The sequence below is a fragment of the Dromaius novaehollandiae genome, chromosome 10 (genome assembly GCF_036370855.1).
Source record: "Dromaius novaehollandiae isolate bDroNov1 chromosome 10, bDroNov1.hap1, whole genome shotgun sequence".
Classification (NCBI taxonomy): Eukaryota; Metazoa; Chordata; class Aves; order Casuariiformes; family Dromaiidae; genus Dromaius; species Dromaius novaehollandiae.
The window spans coordinates 22,243,356-22,263,330 of record NC_088107.1 but is presented as its reverse complement, the minus strand read 5'-3'; the positions used below and the strand labels follow the sequence as shown (position 1 = coordinate 22,263,330).

The following is a 19,975-nucleotide window of genomic DNA, read 5'->3' as shown; positions in this document are numbered from 1 at the left end:
ACAAGGCTACAGGCTGGTTCCACATCCAGCAAGCAGAAGGAAAGATGTATGAAAAAATATACTAGAGGAAAAGAAAATGAGTTGGGAGGGGGAACAGTATGATACAGAAGGTTCTTACAGGTAGAGAAAACAAAGATGATAGTGGGAAATTAAGGAAGGCAGAGGAGGACAGGAATGTTAAAAAAGCGCAGGGGGAAAAAGACTCAAGGCCTTCTTAAGGTGACTCAAGCTGGGGAACAAGGACATGCCAGGAAAGGTCCCAATAATAATTCTTTATAAAAGTCTCTGAAGTTTTCATCACTTCAATTAGTGGCTACTTCCCTTAGCAGTTTCAGAAGAAGATATACTTGAGATGTGGAGGGGGAAGGGGCTGCTCTCTAACACTATTTCCTCTCAAAGATCATCTTTATCAAGAGCTAATACACTGAAGTGCCAGAAGATGGAGTAGCCATTAGGTCTCTGATCATTTGACAGATGGAATAAAGAGTGAGCACTCACCCCCCCCTTCCTACAACAGAAAATTACAGCCTATCACATCATTCCAAGATACATTAAAATAAACAAAGCCCTCAAAAACAGGTACACAGTCATCTGAATGAGCAATTACAGAAAACATGCATTACCAGTCTGGACTGCTGGAGAATACTGGCAATTAATGTGGAGTTGACAAAGTCTCTGAGACAAGAAAGCAATGCTAGTAATGGTTCTTTCATTAAAATGCAGTTAAAATTGAATCAGAATGGATTCAATGTTGAACAATTTTAATGAAGCGAGTGTCAAACAAGCACATCAACTTCTCAAAAACAAAGGAACTCCAAAAGTTTAATTACAAAAACATTGTACAGAAAACTTGGCATCTCAACAATTCCAAACACATTGATCCAACAAATGGACTCCATTTTCATACAGTTTTCTTAACATTTCTCTAAGTGAAGAGAAAGCATTTTATCCTGCTCCTCTCATCAACACCCACTTCATATTTTCGTCAGCCAACATTGAAAAATGTAAACCGAAGTGACGCTCAGAAAAACACTGGAAAGGCAAAATCCATTTTATAGGGTCAATTAGTGTAGATAGGAAGCTTCTTAGTAAGACAAAACATCATCTGTCATATTGTTGATGAACGCAAACTTAATCTTTCCCCAGGTGCTTTAAGACAGGTATAACATCTCCCTTCCTTCTTCGTGGGAAAAGACTTGTCAGTCTCCAGCTAATAATATCACCTCAAGTGTCTCATTTGAGAACACTTACGTGCTACCCCACAGAATGACGTGTTAGCAGTATGCTATGAGCCGATACTTGCACTGAATTTACATAAGCAGGGGCAGCGTGCAGCCACACACCTTATTTATAGAGTGTGTGTATTGCACAGCCTGGAATTACATCCAACTATATTACATATCAATTTCCAGAGTCTTTATGGGCTATAAGATGCTACAGACTGAATTTTAGGATTTTGTAAATCAACTTTTGGCTGGCAGTGCATTTCAGCCACTTCAATGAAGTCAAATATCCGTAATCCTAAAAAGGAGATATGCACACAACATGAAGGTATGGGTGCTTTTTTCTGGAGACATTATTAATCTGTAGAATTTTTCCCAGGCAATGTTTGTTATAGAATCCACTAAAAAGTCCATGCCAACATCAGTTGGTCTTGTCCACACTGCAGAAAGTGTAAGTCAACGCAGCAAACTGAGGTTCTTTTTGGTGAAATCTTGCAAATGAGACTGAAGACAAGGGAGAGGAGTTTCCTCCTTGAAGGAAGACTTGAATTTACATTGAAATCCTTGCTGCTTGGCTACAGCAATAAGCCCATGAGCAAACAAAGACCTGACATGCAAGGCGTTGACCTTGAGGTGGCTTCAGGCAAGCACAAAGTCCATGTGTATAGCATGGGAAAGAAGAAACTACTTTTTAATCTTCAAATACTTGCATTACAGATACATGAAAGTGATCTTGATTGCAATGCACTCAAGTAATGAAAGCAATCTCCAATTCGTAACAGGGAAATCCTTAAAGATTTCTGAAGGAGAAGCAAGGAGACTGTCATGTGGAAGAGAGTGCATTCCAATCATTACTATAAAGCCTAAAGATGTTCAACAAGTGCTCAAAGTCTGAATTAACAAATTGACAGGAACCCACAGGCAATGATTTGCATAAGTTGGTGCAGACAGTAGGTGCCTTTATCTTTGACAGGAGGTGCAGCGCAGCTTTAGCAAGATTACAGACCCTAGCATGCAAAGTTCTACTTGATGCAAGTGAAAGGCCATTTAGATCACACTGGAACATAATATGCTGAATGCTATAGGCTCCATAGGCTATACTTTAACAGTAAGAAGGTGAAAGCACTTATGGGCTGCAGTTTAGAATTCTGTGGGCTGCTATGTGGACCTAGCTGCTAACAACCTTCTCTGCTATAATAATTCATGCAAAAATACACGTGCTGTTTCTAGGTATATTGTTTCTCAGCACTACAGTTTCAGAAGGACAGAAAATACAATTCCCCAGCCCACTTCTCTTTTTACAGAATACAGCTCTCACCATGAGATCAATCTTTCAAAAAGTAAGCAGTAACATTCAAATCAGACTGAAAAACATATCGGAGGAAAGATAAGCTTTGTGTTTTTAGTCTAAAATGGAGATTTCTGCTTTCCCTGCCAACCGAGAAGAGCTAACCTTTCACTTTCTTGATTACCACTGACCTGTGCAATAGTAAAATGTTCCACCAAATATTTTCAAGAGGTAACAGTGGACCTTCACAGAAGAGCAGGATGCCATGTGCAAGAGGGGTGCTTGAAGAGAGGGGGTGGTAGGATAGTCACTGTTGTACTGGAATCAAGTCAGAAAGCACCAATTACAGCCCATTTCAGGCAGGGAGCAAACTCACATTTTACAAGTCACAGGCTAACATAAAAACAGGGTTCTGCTGAAGAAAAGCTTATATAAACACAGCAGGCAGGGTAGGACAAGACGGTGCACCAAGGAAGACTGCCTGCCATGGCAGAGAAAACAGGTGCTGCTATCCAGTACTGCAAGTATCAGATAACAAGATCAAAAGAAGAAAACTCAAGTAGGGGAATGTAATCCCACAAGATAAACACGAAAACTAAATAAAGGACATCAGAAGACATGAAGCAATATAACACGTCAAAGCTATTACCACGACAAGTAGGCTGACTTAATTTCACAAACTGAGAGATTTCACCTCCATAGTCAGCCAGGTCACAGAATGTATGCACCCTCACATCCAGAAAAGTTAATAAAAAATTGAAGATTGCACAAAAGTCACATGCTCTTAAAAGGTTTACACAGTGGACAGTTCAAAAATGTTTAGTGGGTGGTTTCCGTGGCTTCTTAAGACCTTTTAATGCATTGATCTGTTTGCCCCACTGACAAACTGCAAAGGCAGGGAGCAGGACAAACCTGCAAGTTCTGCCTCCCACCCCCAGTCTTTCCCTCATGGCTTCTTATTCCACACTGGCCGAAAAACTTTTGTAAAGCATCCCTGGGTCATGAGACCTGCAGATGAAACAAAAAAATAAGCGTTAGAAGACCACAATCTGTCAGGATGAAATAGGACACCGTGACATAATTTTTGGAGGGTTTATTTGGAAACATGGCACTAAAAAGTACAAAGAAGCTTACAGGGACATAACAATGTCAGGATAGCTGCTAATTTTATACCTGTGGATTCCTACTTCCATCCAAAGAACAGATTGTTGAATAAGAAACAACTTCTTCCCACCATATACTGTATGTCTGCACAAAGAAGTTCTCTTTAGCATGCAGTACAGAAGAACAGAAACATTCACTACTACAGTCAAACAGCCATTAAATAAAAGGTACTTGAGCCTCCAGAAAAAGAAGCCCAAGTTCTGTACTACAGTCTTTTTAAAGACTATCATAATGAATAGATTTTCTATGAACTTTGATTTTGTAATGTCTCTCAACCACAAAAACACCACTTGGACAATACAGATTACATTTCGAAGAAATAGTATATAATATATTTTATATACATGTTAACAAAGGGACAATGGTGATGACAGTCTGATGATTAGTTTTTTTTTTTTTTTTTTTTTATCGATGCCAACTGAAGCTTTGTCCTAAGCTTCCCTTTCTTTTATGGAAGCCCTTTTCTTAGATTTGCAACCATAAAGCCCTCTTCCCATCTAAGATTATGTCACAAAATACAACTAACCTGACATCCATTTCACAATGAATAGCCCTATGAATTACTGGAACATCAGATCCAGCTACATGCACATATTTACACCATGAAATCAGGTGATTATTAACCACATTTTTAATTGCCTCACACTGTTTTCCTGCTGAAAGCAGAGAAGGTATTGCAGTGGTTTGGGGATGGGGGAAAAAATTGAGTTGTACTTTTTCACTGTAAACCAGGAGGAAGAATTCTAGAGAAAGAATTAGTTTTTCCAAGCCACTTACAGCTGAATACAGTTTTTCTAAAAGAGAAATATGTGCATTTTAAGAATACAAAAAATACCAATGGTTTAGGAAATAAGAATCCTCATGACAAGAGAATCAAAGTCTAGATTTTAGTAGCTTTGAGACATGATTTTTCTGGCAAGGCATTTAAAGGGCAAACATCTGTCTCAGGGCCTGGCATGCCCTTCTAATACCTGATTGCTGAGAAACTGCTTTCCCTCTTACTACATCCTGTCAAACCTCCCCATTCCCCAATTCTCTGAGCTTGCAAGAGTGCTAATTGAAAACAGTACAGGAAAATGAGGTGGCCAGTGAGCTACTGAAAAATCCCAGACCTGGATCGACAAGCTGTTCCCTTCACAAACAGCAGCAGTAAAGCCACTTCTTTATTCTGCTGGGAGCTCAGTTGTCTCTTAGAACTACAGCCCGTTCCATCTGGCTACCCTCTGGGAGGACAACGATCTTCTAGCTTAAGCCATGCTATAATTGGGGAAGTGTAATTAACTGTTCTACACAATATCAGAAAAGGTCAGAATCAGAAAGGATGAAAAGCCCTGTCTTCATAGTTGCAGATGGCACAACTCAGATTTTTACTTGCATTTCTAAACACCAACACTAAGACACATGTACAGTAGATCTCTTCATGACATACACCTAAAGAATCCAGGTATGTGCATAGTTACAATAGAAAAAAGGCAAGCTCCCAACGGCTGTATAGTGTTGGGGGGGGGAGGGGGGAGTAAATGGGCTGGGAAATAGAGGGGAGCACAGTAATGCACAAAGACTCTTTTTTCTTTGTTTTTCCATTCAGTCCCTTATTAGGGCTTTCTAAGCTGCTGAACAGAAACAGAAGTGCAGAATCATAAGCTCTGCAATACTATTTGCATAAACCTATGATCATTACAGTCTCAGGAAATGCTACATCTAGCCTGAGTCACACATCAGTGCTTCACTTGCACGTAAACCTTCATATCCAGAAGAACTTGACTACAGGTGCTACAGACTTGGTAGTTTTACGGTATTTTCAGTTTATAATGGAAATGAGCTCACCTGTAACCTCTTGAGGCAAATGAGATTTCTCCATGACCAGACCCTACATTTATGCAGAACTCTTCAAATTTACTTCACTTGAGAAAGAAACCATCTTCTAAATTAGTCATCCTATCATTCAAATGTAAATAATTGTTCTTCCTTTTCTACACCGTCAGTGTTGTTATTATTCACATCACATCAAATACACTGAGTAACTGGGCAAACAGCTATATTATGTCTTTGCATATATAAATATCTTGGAGCTAGGGAAGAGAATTTCGGAACCTTTAAGTGCAGTTAGATTATTTTTCAACCTCATTTGACTTTCAGTAAGTCAACCTGCTCTTGTGGCTTTAGAAGGAAAAAAAAAAAGTACTCTTCCTTGGTTATACAATAAAGTGACCTACACAAGAATCAGTGTCAGAACAAGTACCAGAAGTATAGAGTAGCTATCAAGCAAAAACAGCCTAAAGAACAAGAGCACTTACCAACCACTAGCGTTCAAGCCGGTTTACCACCTCTCGGACTGTGGCTATGAGGTTCTCGTTCTCCTGTGGGTTAGCCATAATAATACTGTGCAGCCTATTCATGTACGAATCAATAGTTTCCATTGTAGGCGTTTCCCCGCTACCTATAGTTAATATAGTAAAATGAGTGACGGAACATCTAGATGACTGCAGCAATTCCAAAAATTTAAGACTATGCTTAGGCCAGTTTGTGCCAACATGCAAACTACTATAAAGGTGCTCTTGCCATGTATCACCTCGTTTGTTAGATTCTGTAAAAGGAAGTTTCCACCTTCCTCCACAAAATGATTTGTTCCAAGGACACCAGGACTAATGAAGCCTGGTTTTCTTTGAGTCTCACAGCTGATAATTGAAACTTTTTTTAAGCTGGGCATTTACAGTATCTAAGTGGATTCTCCGGCACCTAACAATACAGATGCTAACACTGAAGTCTTTCCATTAATCAAAAAACTTATAGGTCTTGTCTTTTCTATTTAGTAAGACATTTTCGCAAAACAAGTGAAAGGGAACAAAGACTGAATAAGTACTTTCTCAGGAACAAAACAAAGAGCAAGTGTATTTAAAAAAAGAAAAAGAAAAAGGAAGCAATGTCAAAAAAGCTCTGTTGATGCTAGAATACATCAAGAGGAAGATTTAAGATTTCAGCATCTGATACAGAAAAGGCTCAAAAACAGCCCTATACTACAAAATTACAAGGACAGGCCATGCAACTTCACAGCAACATTAAAAGTTAAATTTAAATCTGGGCAGAGTCCTAAGGAGAAAAAAAAACCCAAAGGCTTACCTGGTAGTGGGACTCCAGCAAAGCTGGTTGTGAGTGCTTGGCGTAAGGTCTCTAGATGCTGTTGCAGCACTGTGTTGCGGCTACGCTCTTGTATCACATCCACCTCCAACTTCTCCACTGCCGTACGCATACTCTCAACATGTTTCTGCAGAGCAGCATTCCTCTCCTCAAACTCCATGTTGGATTTACGCAGCTGTCGCAGCTCAGCTTCTCGTGCTGTGAATATCATCCCATTCCCACCCCAAGAGTCATGAAAATCTCAAAAGCACCAAAACCAAAATATCCCTATGACTGGTAGTTAACAAAGCCGAATGTTCTAGTGTCTGCTCACTTGATCATTGAAAACAGTGCAGTTCTGGACTACGCATAAAAAAAAGCATCACATCATGGAGTTCTGGTATTGCCTAGAGTTGTACTTAAATAGCAGTTAATTTCTAGAGAGATAGACAAATCAGAAGACATTTAAAGCACAGGAGCAGAAGTGAATAGAGGAATTTATTAGGAAGACTGAAGGAATGATTTCAAATACTTTCAGTATGAAAGTTAGCATTAGTGATAAGAGGCCTAGGGACAAGATATCAGTTACAAAAATACATTTCTACTCATCATCAGAAGTGTCTGAATTTGAAGTCTATTCAGTTAAGAAATAGTCTTCAGGAAACCCAGCAAAAAAATCCTCAGCTCCTGGGACATGCAACTACCAAAACCAAATACAGTAACAGAAAATGTCAGGGGAATCTTCCACATCTCTAGGGCTACAAATTAAAATACAGCTACCTGGCCTGAACCATCATCTTGCTGTGTCTCAGATGTTTCTTAATCCTGTACAACAGCAATTCCAGCTTGGAATGGCTAGAAAAACAGCCAGTGGAGCTTAAACACTAGCACCAATCTCTAAAAAGGACAGTTCTGGAAGACAATAAGCCAGGAATAACTGCTGTCGCAGCCACTGTAAACATGCAGAGGCGAAGTAATATCACAAACACATGGACCAACTATACCCAAGTCATTATTTGAAGAGTCCTCACACTCCCCCACCTTAGCTCAGCTGACAGTACTGTGGCAAAACCTGGGAGAAGTAAGGAGGGAGTCCCTGCAAGAGTTTAATTTACCTTTACTATGATTCAGGAACTCTTCTGTGAAGATCGGGATATCAAAAACAGATCTCTCCTTTGTATCTGCTTCCTTCTAAAAAGGAAAAAGCAATACATAGCTAAATACCGTTAGCTTTCAGGAATTAATGAAACAGTAAATTTGATCAAGAAAATAGAGAAAGGAGATCTAAAATTGAGGCAGATAAACCAAGAACTGGATGGATGGAAGATGGTTCTAACTCCTATTGATGATTTTAACAGAAGCTGAATGTTATGATCAAGAAATATCTTACAGACTATTAAAACATACTTTCTGCCCTGAAGACATTATACATTAGACAACCACTCAGTAGTTTTAAAACTTGAAAATTTGAATTCATCTGTTTTCTGTATCTTAATGGAAACCATTCCACAATCAACCAAATGACATAGTCTAAAATTGTTCACAGAGAATGTCAACAAACAGGAGATAAAACAAGCAACATTCATGGTGAGTATCAAGGCTCTTTGTCTTTCAACTACCAAAGCTAAAGAGAAAACAGCCAGGAAAAAGAATTGCTAAGAGAAAAACGCACAACTTTTCCACAGGGTGTCAATTCCACATTTCTGTCTGTTCCAAATTGCAAGATATGCATTTTGTCTCAAACAGAGGTGGGATGCTTCAAGTGAGCCATATCTTTTTCCAAACATTTAAAAGGATGCCACCTCCAACAAAAAGAAAACATATGAACGTGGCACATAATGTAAGATTCTATGGAGGAAGCTTGCTTACAGAATATGCCATATTTTGCAAGGATAAAGGCAGAAAGGAGAAGAAATAGGTATAGGTGTATGCTGTTTTTAGAAAGCAGCCATTCAACCTCATCATGGCAGATGTGCATCAATGTGGGGATTACTTCAAGGAACTGGAGTGCCATCTCCTCCAAAGCAGCTCATCATAAAATGCATAGTCAAAGGCTTTCTGGCAACTTTCAAACCTGTTCACCTAATTTCTGATAAAGCTGGCAAGTTCAACCATGTGAACTTGAGACTACTACAACCTAAGAGGTAGCTGCATTTGATGTGCAGAAGCTATGATACCAATTTACAGTTCATGACTCTAATAGGCATTTTTTTTTTTTAATCTTTTGAAGCGGGTGGACTCAAAGAAAAAAGACACCATAATGACTGTTTTCCTTCAGGGATTTTTGACATTAAATTCAAATTTAATATTATTAGTGATACTTCAGTCACCACTTCTACATGTCAAAATCAACAGGAATTAATGCTTAAAGCCTGCATCATTATTGACAAAGCCAATTCAAGCTTTTATTTCCCCCCTTTTGATGAACTGCAGCAATCAAATTGTTACTTAATATAGGAGCAAAAGTTAATTACCAAAGAATCTCTATAAATAGCAAAAAGTTTTCAAACCCCTCAAATACTTCAGCCATCAAAGTGCACCAAGAACTCATTCCTCCAAAATTATGTTCAAAGCCAGAGATAAAAATATCACTCTTGCTTCCGCCACTACGATAGAGGCCTTTGTATTTGAACACCCTGGGCTTTAAATGAAGTGTCAAACAAGATGTGGTGCCCAGCAAAAAAAATCTAAGTGTTTAACAGCCTATAAGGGAATTCTGCAACTAAGCTTAAGAGTTTCATATTGGTGTCTGTCTCATAAAGGGGCTGGACTGGGGTGAACTGAATGACGTCAACCAAGAGACAAGGGTAGAAGGAACTTCAAATGTTCTTAAAGTCCTTAACCTGAGTAACCTGTCATTTTATTTTATTCTTTAAAGTAAAAGATAAGCTGAGTTTTACAGCCTTGTAGAAATATAGCTGGGAAGCTCCAGATTCAATGAGTGAACTCAAAGCTCACTTGGCATGAGCCAATTGAATGTACACTAGGAACAGGTTGGGACTGGGGGTGTGGAAATAAGCTTTCACAGTTCTGAGAGAAGCAGCAGGATGCATTAGCGTCTCTGTGGCTTACTTCATCACACAAGCTCTTTGCATGAGTTTTTGAACTTATTATTATAGGAAAAGTTTCCTTATATATTTAGAAATTAGAAGTCATGTATAGCACTGTGCATGATAATGCATTCATTTTGTCCTAACACTCCCTGAACCAGCCAGAAATTAATTTCACCCTGAAATCTAGGACCTTAGCATTAACATACACTAAAAAATGTTGGCAGTTACGAAGCTTGGTTAAAAACACACACACACCATAAAAAACCCCACAGACTTAGAGTGATGAGCCTAGCAAATTCATGCTTATTATTGCTACCTGTTTGCCAAGAGGCACTGGCTACCTGTTTGCCAAGAGGCACTGGCTACCTGTTTGCCAAGAGGCACTGGCTACCTGTTTGCCAAGAGGCACTGGCTACCTGTTTGCCAAGAGGCACTGGCTTGGCCCAGCAATGGCTCAGCCCAGAAATGGTTCCTAGAGAATGAATGGTGAGGAAGGCACTGCTGATATTCCATTTATCACCCTAGGGTACAGGTTCTTTGGTTAGAAAATAAAGAACATTAAAGCAATTAGATGAAACCATTCAGTTTCTGAAAGGCAACCAAGACATTCTACTTAATAGAAGAATGATAACAAAAGCCATCAGCACTCTTCCATCACAGAACACATTACCCAAGCTATAAAAGATCCTCTTGAGGGCTCTGAAATACTTAGGCCACTCTGAGATTCACCTGGGATTAAAGTCATAAGGATTTGATTATCTTCTCATTGAGAAGGCCCAGTCTGTCCAGGCTGTACATCTTAGCGTCATTCCTCAAATTAAAAGAGAATCAGAATTATTATTTCTATCTTCTGCTTTAAACAAGATTGACAGTCTGGGAAGCATCTCTACCAATAACACCCTTCTCACTGGCTTATTAAACTGAGGTTAATTTTTGGAAGTTCCAGAAGAAACTAGACTTGAAGTTCTCAAGTACATGTTTTCTTGTTGCATGCTCATACTACAGCAGCCATTTGCCTATCTTCAAAGGTTTTAGACATGACCAGGTGTAATGCCTAATTTCCCTGAAGTGTTCATATACATCTTTGAAAGAAGCAATAGCAGAACAATGAAAAAAAAGGAGAGCACAGCTTACAAACTCAGAAAAGAAATGGTCATGTGGACACACAGAATGTCACATAATAGGGGAGGACAAGAGTACGAGGGGAGCCTAAGCATTACAGACATCCTTGTTATATTTGAGGTTTATAAGGTTGCTTCCAATTAGTCTGAAGCATTGAATATAAGCACGATTTGTGTTATTTTAAAGCAAGAATGACGTTCAGTCACTGCCGATCACAATTAACAGCTCTAATATGTATTTTAATATATCATATTTATAATACAAGATTTGAAGGAAGATGTATCTTCTACTTCACGCCTCCAACTGAACCCATGGAGACTGTGTTCTCATGTTTTTCACAGCTATATTTGGATATGAAAACTTTACTTTCACCTTCCAAAGTCTCATCTTTTTCATATTTTTGTTGTAATTAATATTAGTTATTTGAATTGTTCACTGCAATGCTTTTTGGAAGTCACTTCTATATACAATATTTAAAATTAGTTCGATGCTGATTCATAGAAACTAAATCATGAACACCTGGAGAGGCTGAGGGGAGAAAAGACTTCCTCAGCCTTATTTGACAAGTTCTCTTATTCAGTCAAAAAATAATTTAATCAGATCATAACTATTAATCACAAGCACAATTATAATAGTCAATATGGGTAAGAGAAAAAAGCAAAACAGACAGCAGCTTTAGCCTTGCTTTGAGTAATGATTGAGTATATATTTTTAAAAACAATCTAAGCCTACTCTGCTGTTACTTGCCTGTGGAGGACTGTAATACTTAATTACTTTGCAGAAAAGGCATGAAAGCATATCAGTGATAAGCACAGCAAATTTCATAATATAAAGGTGAAAAATGCTAAGTGAACAAAGCACGCTTTCAGAAGTGGATGTCTGCCTTTGGGTTCTGTGTAATACCTATCTCATGAAGCTTGGAAGCCCTATAGAATTCAGAGGACTCCTCTGTAAGTGGATTTACAAAGTGTGAGACTTCAGCAATAACAACTTGTGTTTAGAAGAATGAGAGTCAAGACTCAGTGAATTTGTCATTTGTCACCTGTAAAATTTAAAGGATACATAAATGTCACTGTCAATGACCTGGTACTTGAAACTTTTCACAATAATCTGGTTTTGTACAACTCAAGATGAACTCAGATTCAGAGACTACAGAAACAGAAATCTCAGGGACTGTGTACCTCTGAAGATTAATCTTACTGGGAGGACTGCCTTTAAGAGTTAATCAGAACATATCAAAAGCATGCTACTAAAGCATTTTCCTGGAAATGAAACTTATTTGCCTTAAAGTAGACAAGACCAGTGGTTGCCTCTCAGCAGTGTACATTCTTATCACCATCGTAATGAACCCATTAGCAAGCAACTTGATTGCTTTCCCAAGGGGAAGAAAAAAATCCTCAAAGAAAAGGAAACAATCTTTTCCAAAAGGCCTAGGGCTTACCCAGTGAAGAGGCTGTGTACAAATAGGATTTTTCATTGTTTTTTGTATGGAATTTATTGGTAACCATGCAAGAAGTTCTGTGTCCCTAAGAGGGATAACTAGAGATGAAAAGTTTCAGTGCTTCAGGAAGGGAGATGGCATGGTCAGCCAGGACACACAAGGTTTATGATAGGTCTCATATCAGCTGAAGCACAGGGACAATACCTCCAGACATTATTACTCTTTTCTAACATTTATGCATGAAAGGGTGTGGGGGAGAGGTGGGAGGTAAAACCAAAGATCTCACAATAATTTGGTAACTTTCCATGTTTTCTTCTCAAAGAAACCACAGCATTTACTCTGCTGTAAAATACCAGTACCTCAAAACCATAGACTAAAAGGAATTAACTACCCTTGAAAGGTTTATCTAGGTATCAAGCTATTTATCAGTTCTACCTAGACATCTATTTACTCAATAAGATTTAAAAAATGGGGGGAGGAGGGGAAATTCAGGCTTCTCAGCTTTGAAAAACTGCAAAGCAAAATTTTGCAAGTTGAACCTGTAACACACCAGATTCTTAAAGTTCAGTTATACTAACTTACACCCACTGATTTTTTTAAAAACATTTCAAATCATATAGCTATGTTTTGAAATGCAAACCACATACAAAATAAGATATTCCCTTCAGCCTCTGCCTAAGTATACTCTACACTTCCACTTCATCTCAGATCATTCATACCTGCCCAGACTTTGTTTAGTTTTTGTCACACTAACGTGAGCATAAGAGTATTCAGTTGCTTCTAACTCTTGATTTAAAAACATTACAGAAAGAGGAAGAATGCACAGCAATCTAAACCTTTGATTATATGATCAACTGGCATAAACTTTTTATTGACTTCAGTAGCAACTTTCCTCTGAAGATCTACCCACTGATGTGCAGAATGAAGAGGTTTACCTCATGATCATGAGCTGGCTGTCTTGCTCCATCTGGAAAAGAAAAAATAAACAAGAAATTCCCCAAAATACACAAGACTCAAGAAAATAAGAAACAAGAATTAAAATAGCTACACAACCATAGTCACACAACCAACAGTCACAGATAGAAAACTTGCATAGCTTTCCTAATAAGTCATGTAAAAGTAGCATCTAATTTGGATGCTTTTAATGAACCTGCCCTAGTACAACCCAAATGCAGTTACATCTGCATAAACAGTCACTTTACATTAGTAGATGCAAGCACTATAGAAAACACATTCACTTTATAACAATCAAAGGCTTTTAATGAGTGTCTGGCTATACGGCTAGCTGGGGATCTTTTGTTGTTCTAGACAGGCACAAATTTTTGTTCTGTTCAATACCTTGTCTGTGTGATTTCCCTTTTTGTCTGTCCTGCGCTTTCCTGCTAAAGACTTTGTAGGCTTCAGTCTTCTGATACTGCTCCAGCTCCCGCATGTAACGCTCCTTATCTCTATCTGCTTCATCAAGGTATCGCTGAAACGAAAAAGTCCAAGAGTTTCAGGGAGTTTCCTCCCCTTCAGGAAGAAGGGAAGAAAAACATCTTGTCAGACGAATTGCTAATCCATCTCACCTATGCAAACAGGAAAGTAGTGGAGAAACAATGAGAATGTATGTGAGATGCAGAGAACTAAGATTCCTGGATAAAACATTGCTGTTATGGTGTCCTTTTGTCTCTGTGTTATCCAAAAATCATCATCCTGCTAACCTTTTGTTTGTTTGTTAGACCTAGAAGTAATCGGCTGCTAGGCTACTCAACTCAACAGAATACTATGTACATACTATAGACTAAATATTTAAGAATTGCATTTCTGTGGCTGTGCTGCCCTACAAGAATCCCTTGTTAACAGGTTATCATTCAATGCTCAGATCTGTAGCAATGGGATTCCAGTATGCACTTGCTTTCAAACCCCACAGTCAAAAAGTACTGTCCTTCTACCACCTCACACTTTCCCCTCATCTGAGGGGTAAGCAAACCATTGTGGCTAGTCTAAAAGAAGAGCTTAAAGAGGACAGAGCCTAGAGGGTTCTATCAATTTCTTTAATATCTGCATTTAGGTTAAAAGAAATCATTGTATTCTAGCCTGAAGGAATTTCAGGCACCTGCATAATGGAACAAGCTTAACTGGAGAATACTTTAAGGATACTGATGAACTGAAAGTCACTTAAGGAGTGGTCACAACTCTGGGACTAATGGGATTCTTCCAAGAAAAAGCTGCCTTCCCCGCCACCAAGACTCCTTCCCCCCATTCAAGTTTAAAATTCAATGGAAACATTAAACCAGAGCAAACCTTAGTGACCCAGTATGCTTTTTATCTTCATGAAATCATTACAACAAGCCACTTCGCAGTTATATATTCAACGCATTTGGGACATTGTCCTGACCCTGCTGAGGTCACCGTTTCTATTCTGGATTGGGGGGAAAATTTGATGATGGGTTTGCATTGCTTTTGGGCTTTGCTGGAGATGGTAGAAAGGAATTAGTGCCTTATGGAAGAATAAATTTGTGCTGCTCAAGGAGCAGAGACAATAAGTGAAGAAATCCACAACTTTTTCCCTTCAACTTGTTTTGAATGGATTGTTCTAAATCAGTAAGAATGAATTATGCTGTAGTATCTGTAACTAGATGTCGTAGATTTTCTAGCACAGATCTGTACGCCCCATTACATATTTCCCCATACAGGAGAATAAAAAGAAGAATGACTATTAGGGAGCAGTTTGCTTTATGACTACAAAGTTGGGCTTTGGCTTGTTTTTTTGGCAGAGGCAGTATTTGGCTAGCTCATTCAGCTCAATCAACTCATCCTTATGCTGGACAAATGCAAAGGGAAGTAGAAAGACTATTGGGCTGGAACAGGGGAAATGTGGAACTGTTTCTTTTCAGCTGTCACATCAGACAGCTAGTTTGCTAAATGCTGGAGATGAGCCAGGAGAGAACTTCACACATGCCTGTCCCATGGATTATGCAACGTTAACCCACACAGTAGTGCAGTACTGCCTTTAGCCTCACTGTTTGCTTTTAGAAAATGACGACTTTATAGTGGTTAGACAACCAAAACCAAGTTTACTCAACTTTAACAATAATTTGGGGTCTGTCATGTTAGAGACATGGGTTCTGAATCAGCAACGCCCTTCACAGCCTTAATAAAGAGGAGCAGGAAGGACACAATGAAACAAAGTACTCCCCAGTCCTTCCCCGACTCCCATAGGTTAGGTTTCCATGGCCTTATTTAAAAAGGACAGATTCCCTGGGGAGTTAAAAGGCAGCATATAGGAAAAAGGAGATTGAGTTAAAAACTCTAGGTTAAGAAATTGTCTCAGAGACTGTAAGAATATCTCAAGGGGAAGAGGGGTCTCTTATTCTCTCACTTCCCCCTTCTCCCAGCAATCAGTGACAGCATTCTCACTGCAGCAAATCTGTTACCAAATCAATTGGCTCTGTTGACACAGCTTCCATTATGGATAAAACACAATTGCCCATACACCATTTCATAATATCTCTGTGTAACTGCTATTCTATGAACTAGCTCATAAACAGCAACATGCCAGCAAAGGGCAAATCAGCGCATTTTAGATTTCTAATAAAGGCTACAAAGAATCAGACAATCCAACTTAAAAAGTGACAAAAGGAACTTGTATTATCATCCCATTTTTCATCTAGCCATCATATAAGCTTTGAGCATCATTTTGTCATTACAGTATTTTCACAAGCTTAAATATCCTGATAAAACCATATTATAGCACCAAGTTTTACTGTGATTCAACTACTGCTTTGCTCTAACCTCCAACTGAAAATCAGGTATGGATCATAAAACACCTATGAGTGGTAACAAGGTCTGCACCAGAAGGAGTTAAAGTACCTGAACAAACACTGACTTTGTTTTCATCCACATATCAGACAATGCAGAAGGCTTCAGTAGCTCTGATGAGAAGATACCACATTGCCCCAATGAAAAAAAAAAAAGTTTTCCTGAGGCATATTGTGTAGAAATTAGAATAAGCAACTCACTGACCCATCATACAGATCCTGACTTTCCTTATAAAGTGCTAGCAACCCTTTAAAACACTGTTTAAAAATTTTACTTTATTTCCTTCAGTAACATGTCCTTTCAGGAGTACTTGTCTTACTCTCAGACACCAGATGTTTATATTCATTGATGAGTTTGTAAAATAAACAAAACTGTAAAATCTTTCTAGCAGCTCTGAAACCCTGCTGAACGCTCCTCAGCTATAGTGAATGAACTGCTGCCCCACCATTCTGATGGCTCTGGCCTTGGAAACTGGTAATTCTCAGCTATATCTGGGTTAGGTAGAACAGAGTTTCATCCTCATAAATCACATAAGCCATGGGATATCTCATTACAGCCTTCCCCAAAATGCCCCAATATAGCCTTGCACTATTTAGAGGATACAGTTTTCCCCAAGTCACATCTGCATGAGATGCTATCGCCCTACCAGGGTTCATTATTTGAACTCTGGAGGGCCTGTGCACCTTATTTTAAAACATATTCCTAAACATAACTTCGATCAAAAGTCTATGTTAACTTCCTCACTAAACAATATTCCCATTTAACAATAATGATATTCCAGTAAGGAAAAGGGAGTTTAATGGTACCCGTTTCTCCTCGGGAGGCAGTTTACTCCATTCATTGCCCAGCATCCTGGTGATCTCTGGGAAAGGGACTTCAGGCCTCTTCGCTCGAAGCTGCTCCCTACGCTCATTCATGAATCGCACATACCCTGTGAGGGGGGATTTGGGGGCATTGCTGTCCCTAAGGGGTTTCTTCCTCTTTCTCCCCTTGGCCCAGCCTCCTCGTTTAGTTCTTTGCTGCTGCAAAATGAAAATGGAAGAAAATTCAGATTGAAAGAAAAAAAATTACCACCCCTGGAAGGAATAAATATTCATGTCTCACATATTTTCATCAGGAGTATGTTGCTGCAATACATCCTGTCCACATATGTTCCTCAGTAAACTTCAAACCTCACTTTAGAGCAACCCTGACTGTTCTCTAAGTAAAGTCAGACAAATAAGTCTCCTTGTGAAAAGTTTTTGTAGTATTACTCCTGGTCCACTGGGAGAATAAAATAACATCTGTAGCAACTTCTAACTGAAAAACTATGAAATTAAGAAATAGTCTAAATACACCGAGAACATACAACTGAGATAACCGCTTTTTTTTTTTTTTTTGTACAAACAACAATGGAACTTATCAGTTGGCCCTTTTGTTTCCTATCTTACTCCAGCAGTAATTCAGACCTAATCACCTCAGAAAGTGAAAAGCCAAATCAAACTTCCAAGTTTGTACTGGACAACTGAATGACAGTATGTCACAGATTAGGTGTGACCAGAGTCTAATATCAGTTTATGCTATGAACCATGAGGAGTGATAGTTCATGAAAATTATTATCCTCGCTAAGGCTACTGCAAGTATTATTTTTATTCTAACACCCATTTTCTTTCGAGTTTGAGTCATTTGCCTCAACATCATGTTTTGAGAAACTTTATATATTAGCTAGCAGTTGCTACTAACTAGTTTATTTTTCCTTCCTAATCTTTTGCTTTTGAGCATGATGGGCCCAAAATGTGTGTGGCAGAACAGTCATTCTATACACTTTCTTTCCCCTCATATATTCTTGTTATTTCTACCACCAAATATATTGGAATTTCAAAATAAACTTCAAACAAAAATTCAAAGAACTTTAAAGAAGTTGAGCATCATCTCCAACGATGAGATGAAGAAACTCCTAAGGAGGGAACATTGCAAGGGTTGCCTGTGGCATATAGCAAGTCCAAGGGAGTGACATAACTAACACTTATCTTCCTGGCTTCATAATACTATTATAATCTCTGGAAAACACTGTTTTCCTTTGCTATATACATACAGCTATTTCAGTACTTCTAACTTTTCCCATAATCAACATGCTCCCTCCATCATATTATTTTTGGTTGCCCTTCTGGAATTTCACTAAAAAAAGAAAAAAGACATCAAAACTGAAGACAAACAGCAAGAGAGGAATATCAAATTAATCTCTCAGAGAAGCCACCTTCCTGTCAAACTTCAGTCCCTTCATAAATTAGTCACCAAATACTGTGCACGACAGTACACAGGTGAGTCTAAAGAAGCAAGCTTAATGCTTCCAAAGACATGAGTAACTCCCAAGTGCAATGGTCTCACTTTCCTGCCTCAGAAGACATGAAATTGTGGCAATGGAACACATTCAGTCTTCAGAAAAAACAGAGGCAGTACAGTCTGGGGACTCTGCTGGCTAAGCCAGGGACACGCATGTTTTTCTCTGTACAGTCCAACTGCTAGCTTTCCTTGGCTATATGTGTATAGCTGTGCAACACACAAGAAATAACTGGAGAGAATCAAAAGATGAAAATGGCAAATGGATGAAAATTTGTGATCCTATAAAAAAATCTAAGTAAAAGGAACTATAATGACAAAACTCCATGCTTTAACTCCATTGAGAAGTCACTGTTTCAATGATATTATTTCACCTCACCTCCTCCTCAGGCTTCTGCTCTGCGTTTTCAGTGGTATTAGAGGACTCATTTTGCAGTTGCTGAGCTTGTGACAAATCCTCCACCAAATCTGGGTTATTTACAGACTGCGAAGTTCCACCACTGAACGAACTCTCAGAATGAGCTAATCTGAAAAAGCACATAATAGTGAGAAAAATTTAATCATATTGCTAAATCACTTCCTCTAGTCTTCCACACGATGCAGAAATACTGCAAATATATTCAGTTCTAACAGTAGCAAGAAAAAAAGCATTTTGAAAAAATCACTTTTGAAGAACTGACTGTTCCATCCAAGCAACTGCTGTAAGTGCTTACCATAGTTGCCAGGGACTTCCAAACACCATCTGAGTTTTAAAATGACATCTTGCCTAATTTTTAGTGAAGCCTTTGATTACACAAACAACTGTCAAGCAAATAATCAATTGGATCAGAAATTAAAAGCATGAATCTATACTTTTTCAAAAATACCAGAAAGAATTCTAAGTGAAAGGTCTCATCTTCAACCAATATTTACCTTTTGGATGCATTTAATATATTTCTCCATAAAAACTATTGAAGGATTTTGGTTGTGTATGAGTTTGAATGGAACTTCATTCAGTATGAACTCCTGTTGATACGCATGGGTATTTAAAGCACAAACATGACTAGGTCCCTGAAGGCTCCTGAATGGCCACTATCTAATTTTGTTGCAAGATCTGTATCAATCCACCATACTCTATGAAAGGGCCCAGCGACCTGGAGGCAGAAAGCCACATGTGCAGATATATACAGGCACATATCTAGAGGCACATATAGACGAGCACATATTTTGGGACAACGGTCTCCTAGTCACTCTAACCACTGTGCTCAGTGGACACACTCCTAACAGAGTTTGGGACTCTTATTACAGATTCTAATCCCTTCTTAAACCAGGCTGAAGGTTGCCTGGCCTTAGGCAGTTACATTCGTGAAAATTACTATAAGAACAACACATGCTTCAAATCTACTTTGTCTGTTTATTCATATATAGAGCTGCTTACATACAAGACAAATACCTTAAATATTCA

General features: G+C 38.6%; 1 protein-coding gene across 5 annotated transcripts in view; it reads right to left on the bottom strand.

Moving 5' to 3' along the window:
- Positions 1 to 744: 744 nt before the first annotated feature.
- Positions 745 to 19,975, bottom strand: part of HMG20A (high mobility group 20A) — a 43,284-nt gene continuing 24,053 nt past the window's right edge. For all 5 annotated transcript variants that reach the window (XM_026109466.2, XM_064517581.1, XM_064517578.1 and 2 more), the window contains 8 exons: positions 18,911 to 19,058; positions 17,019 to 17,234; positions 13,747 to 13,879; positions 13,344 to 13,375; positions 7,908 to 7,983; positions 6,796 to 7,011; positions 5,973 to 6,115; positions 745 to 3,519 (listed from right to left, as the gene is read on the bottom strand). In XM_026109466.2, the coding sequence (XP_025965251.1) occupies positions 5,979 to 6,115; positions 6,796 to 7,011; positions 7,908 to 7,983; positions 13,344 to 13,375; positions 13,747 to 13,879; positions 17,019 to 17,234; positions 18,911 to 19,058 (958 nt within the window). In that variant the 3' untranslated portion in view covers positions 745 to 3,519; positions 5,973 to 5,978. The remainder of the gene's footprint in view (positions 3,520 to 5,972; positions 6,116 to 6,795; positions 7,012 to 7,907; positions 7,984 to 13,343; positions 13,376 to 13,746; positions 13,880 to 17,018; positions 17,235 to 18,910; positions 19,059 to 19,975) is intronic.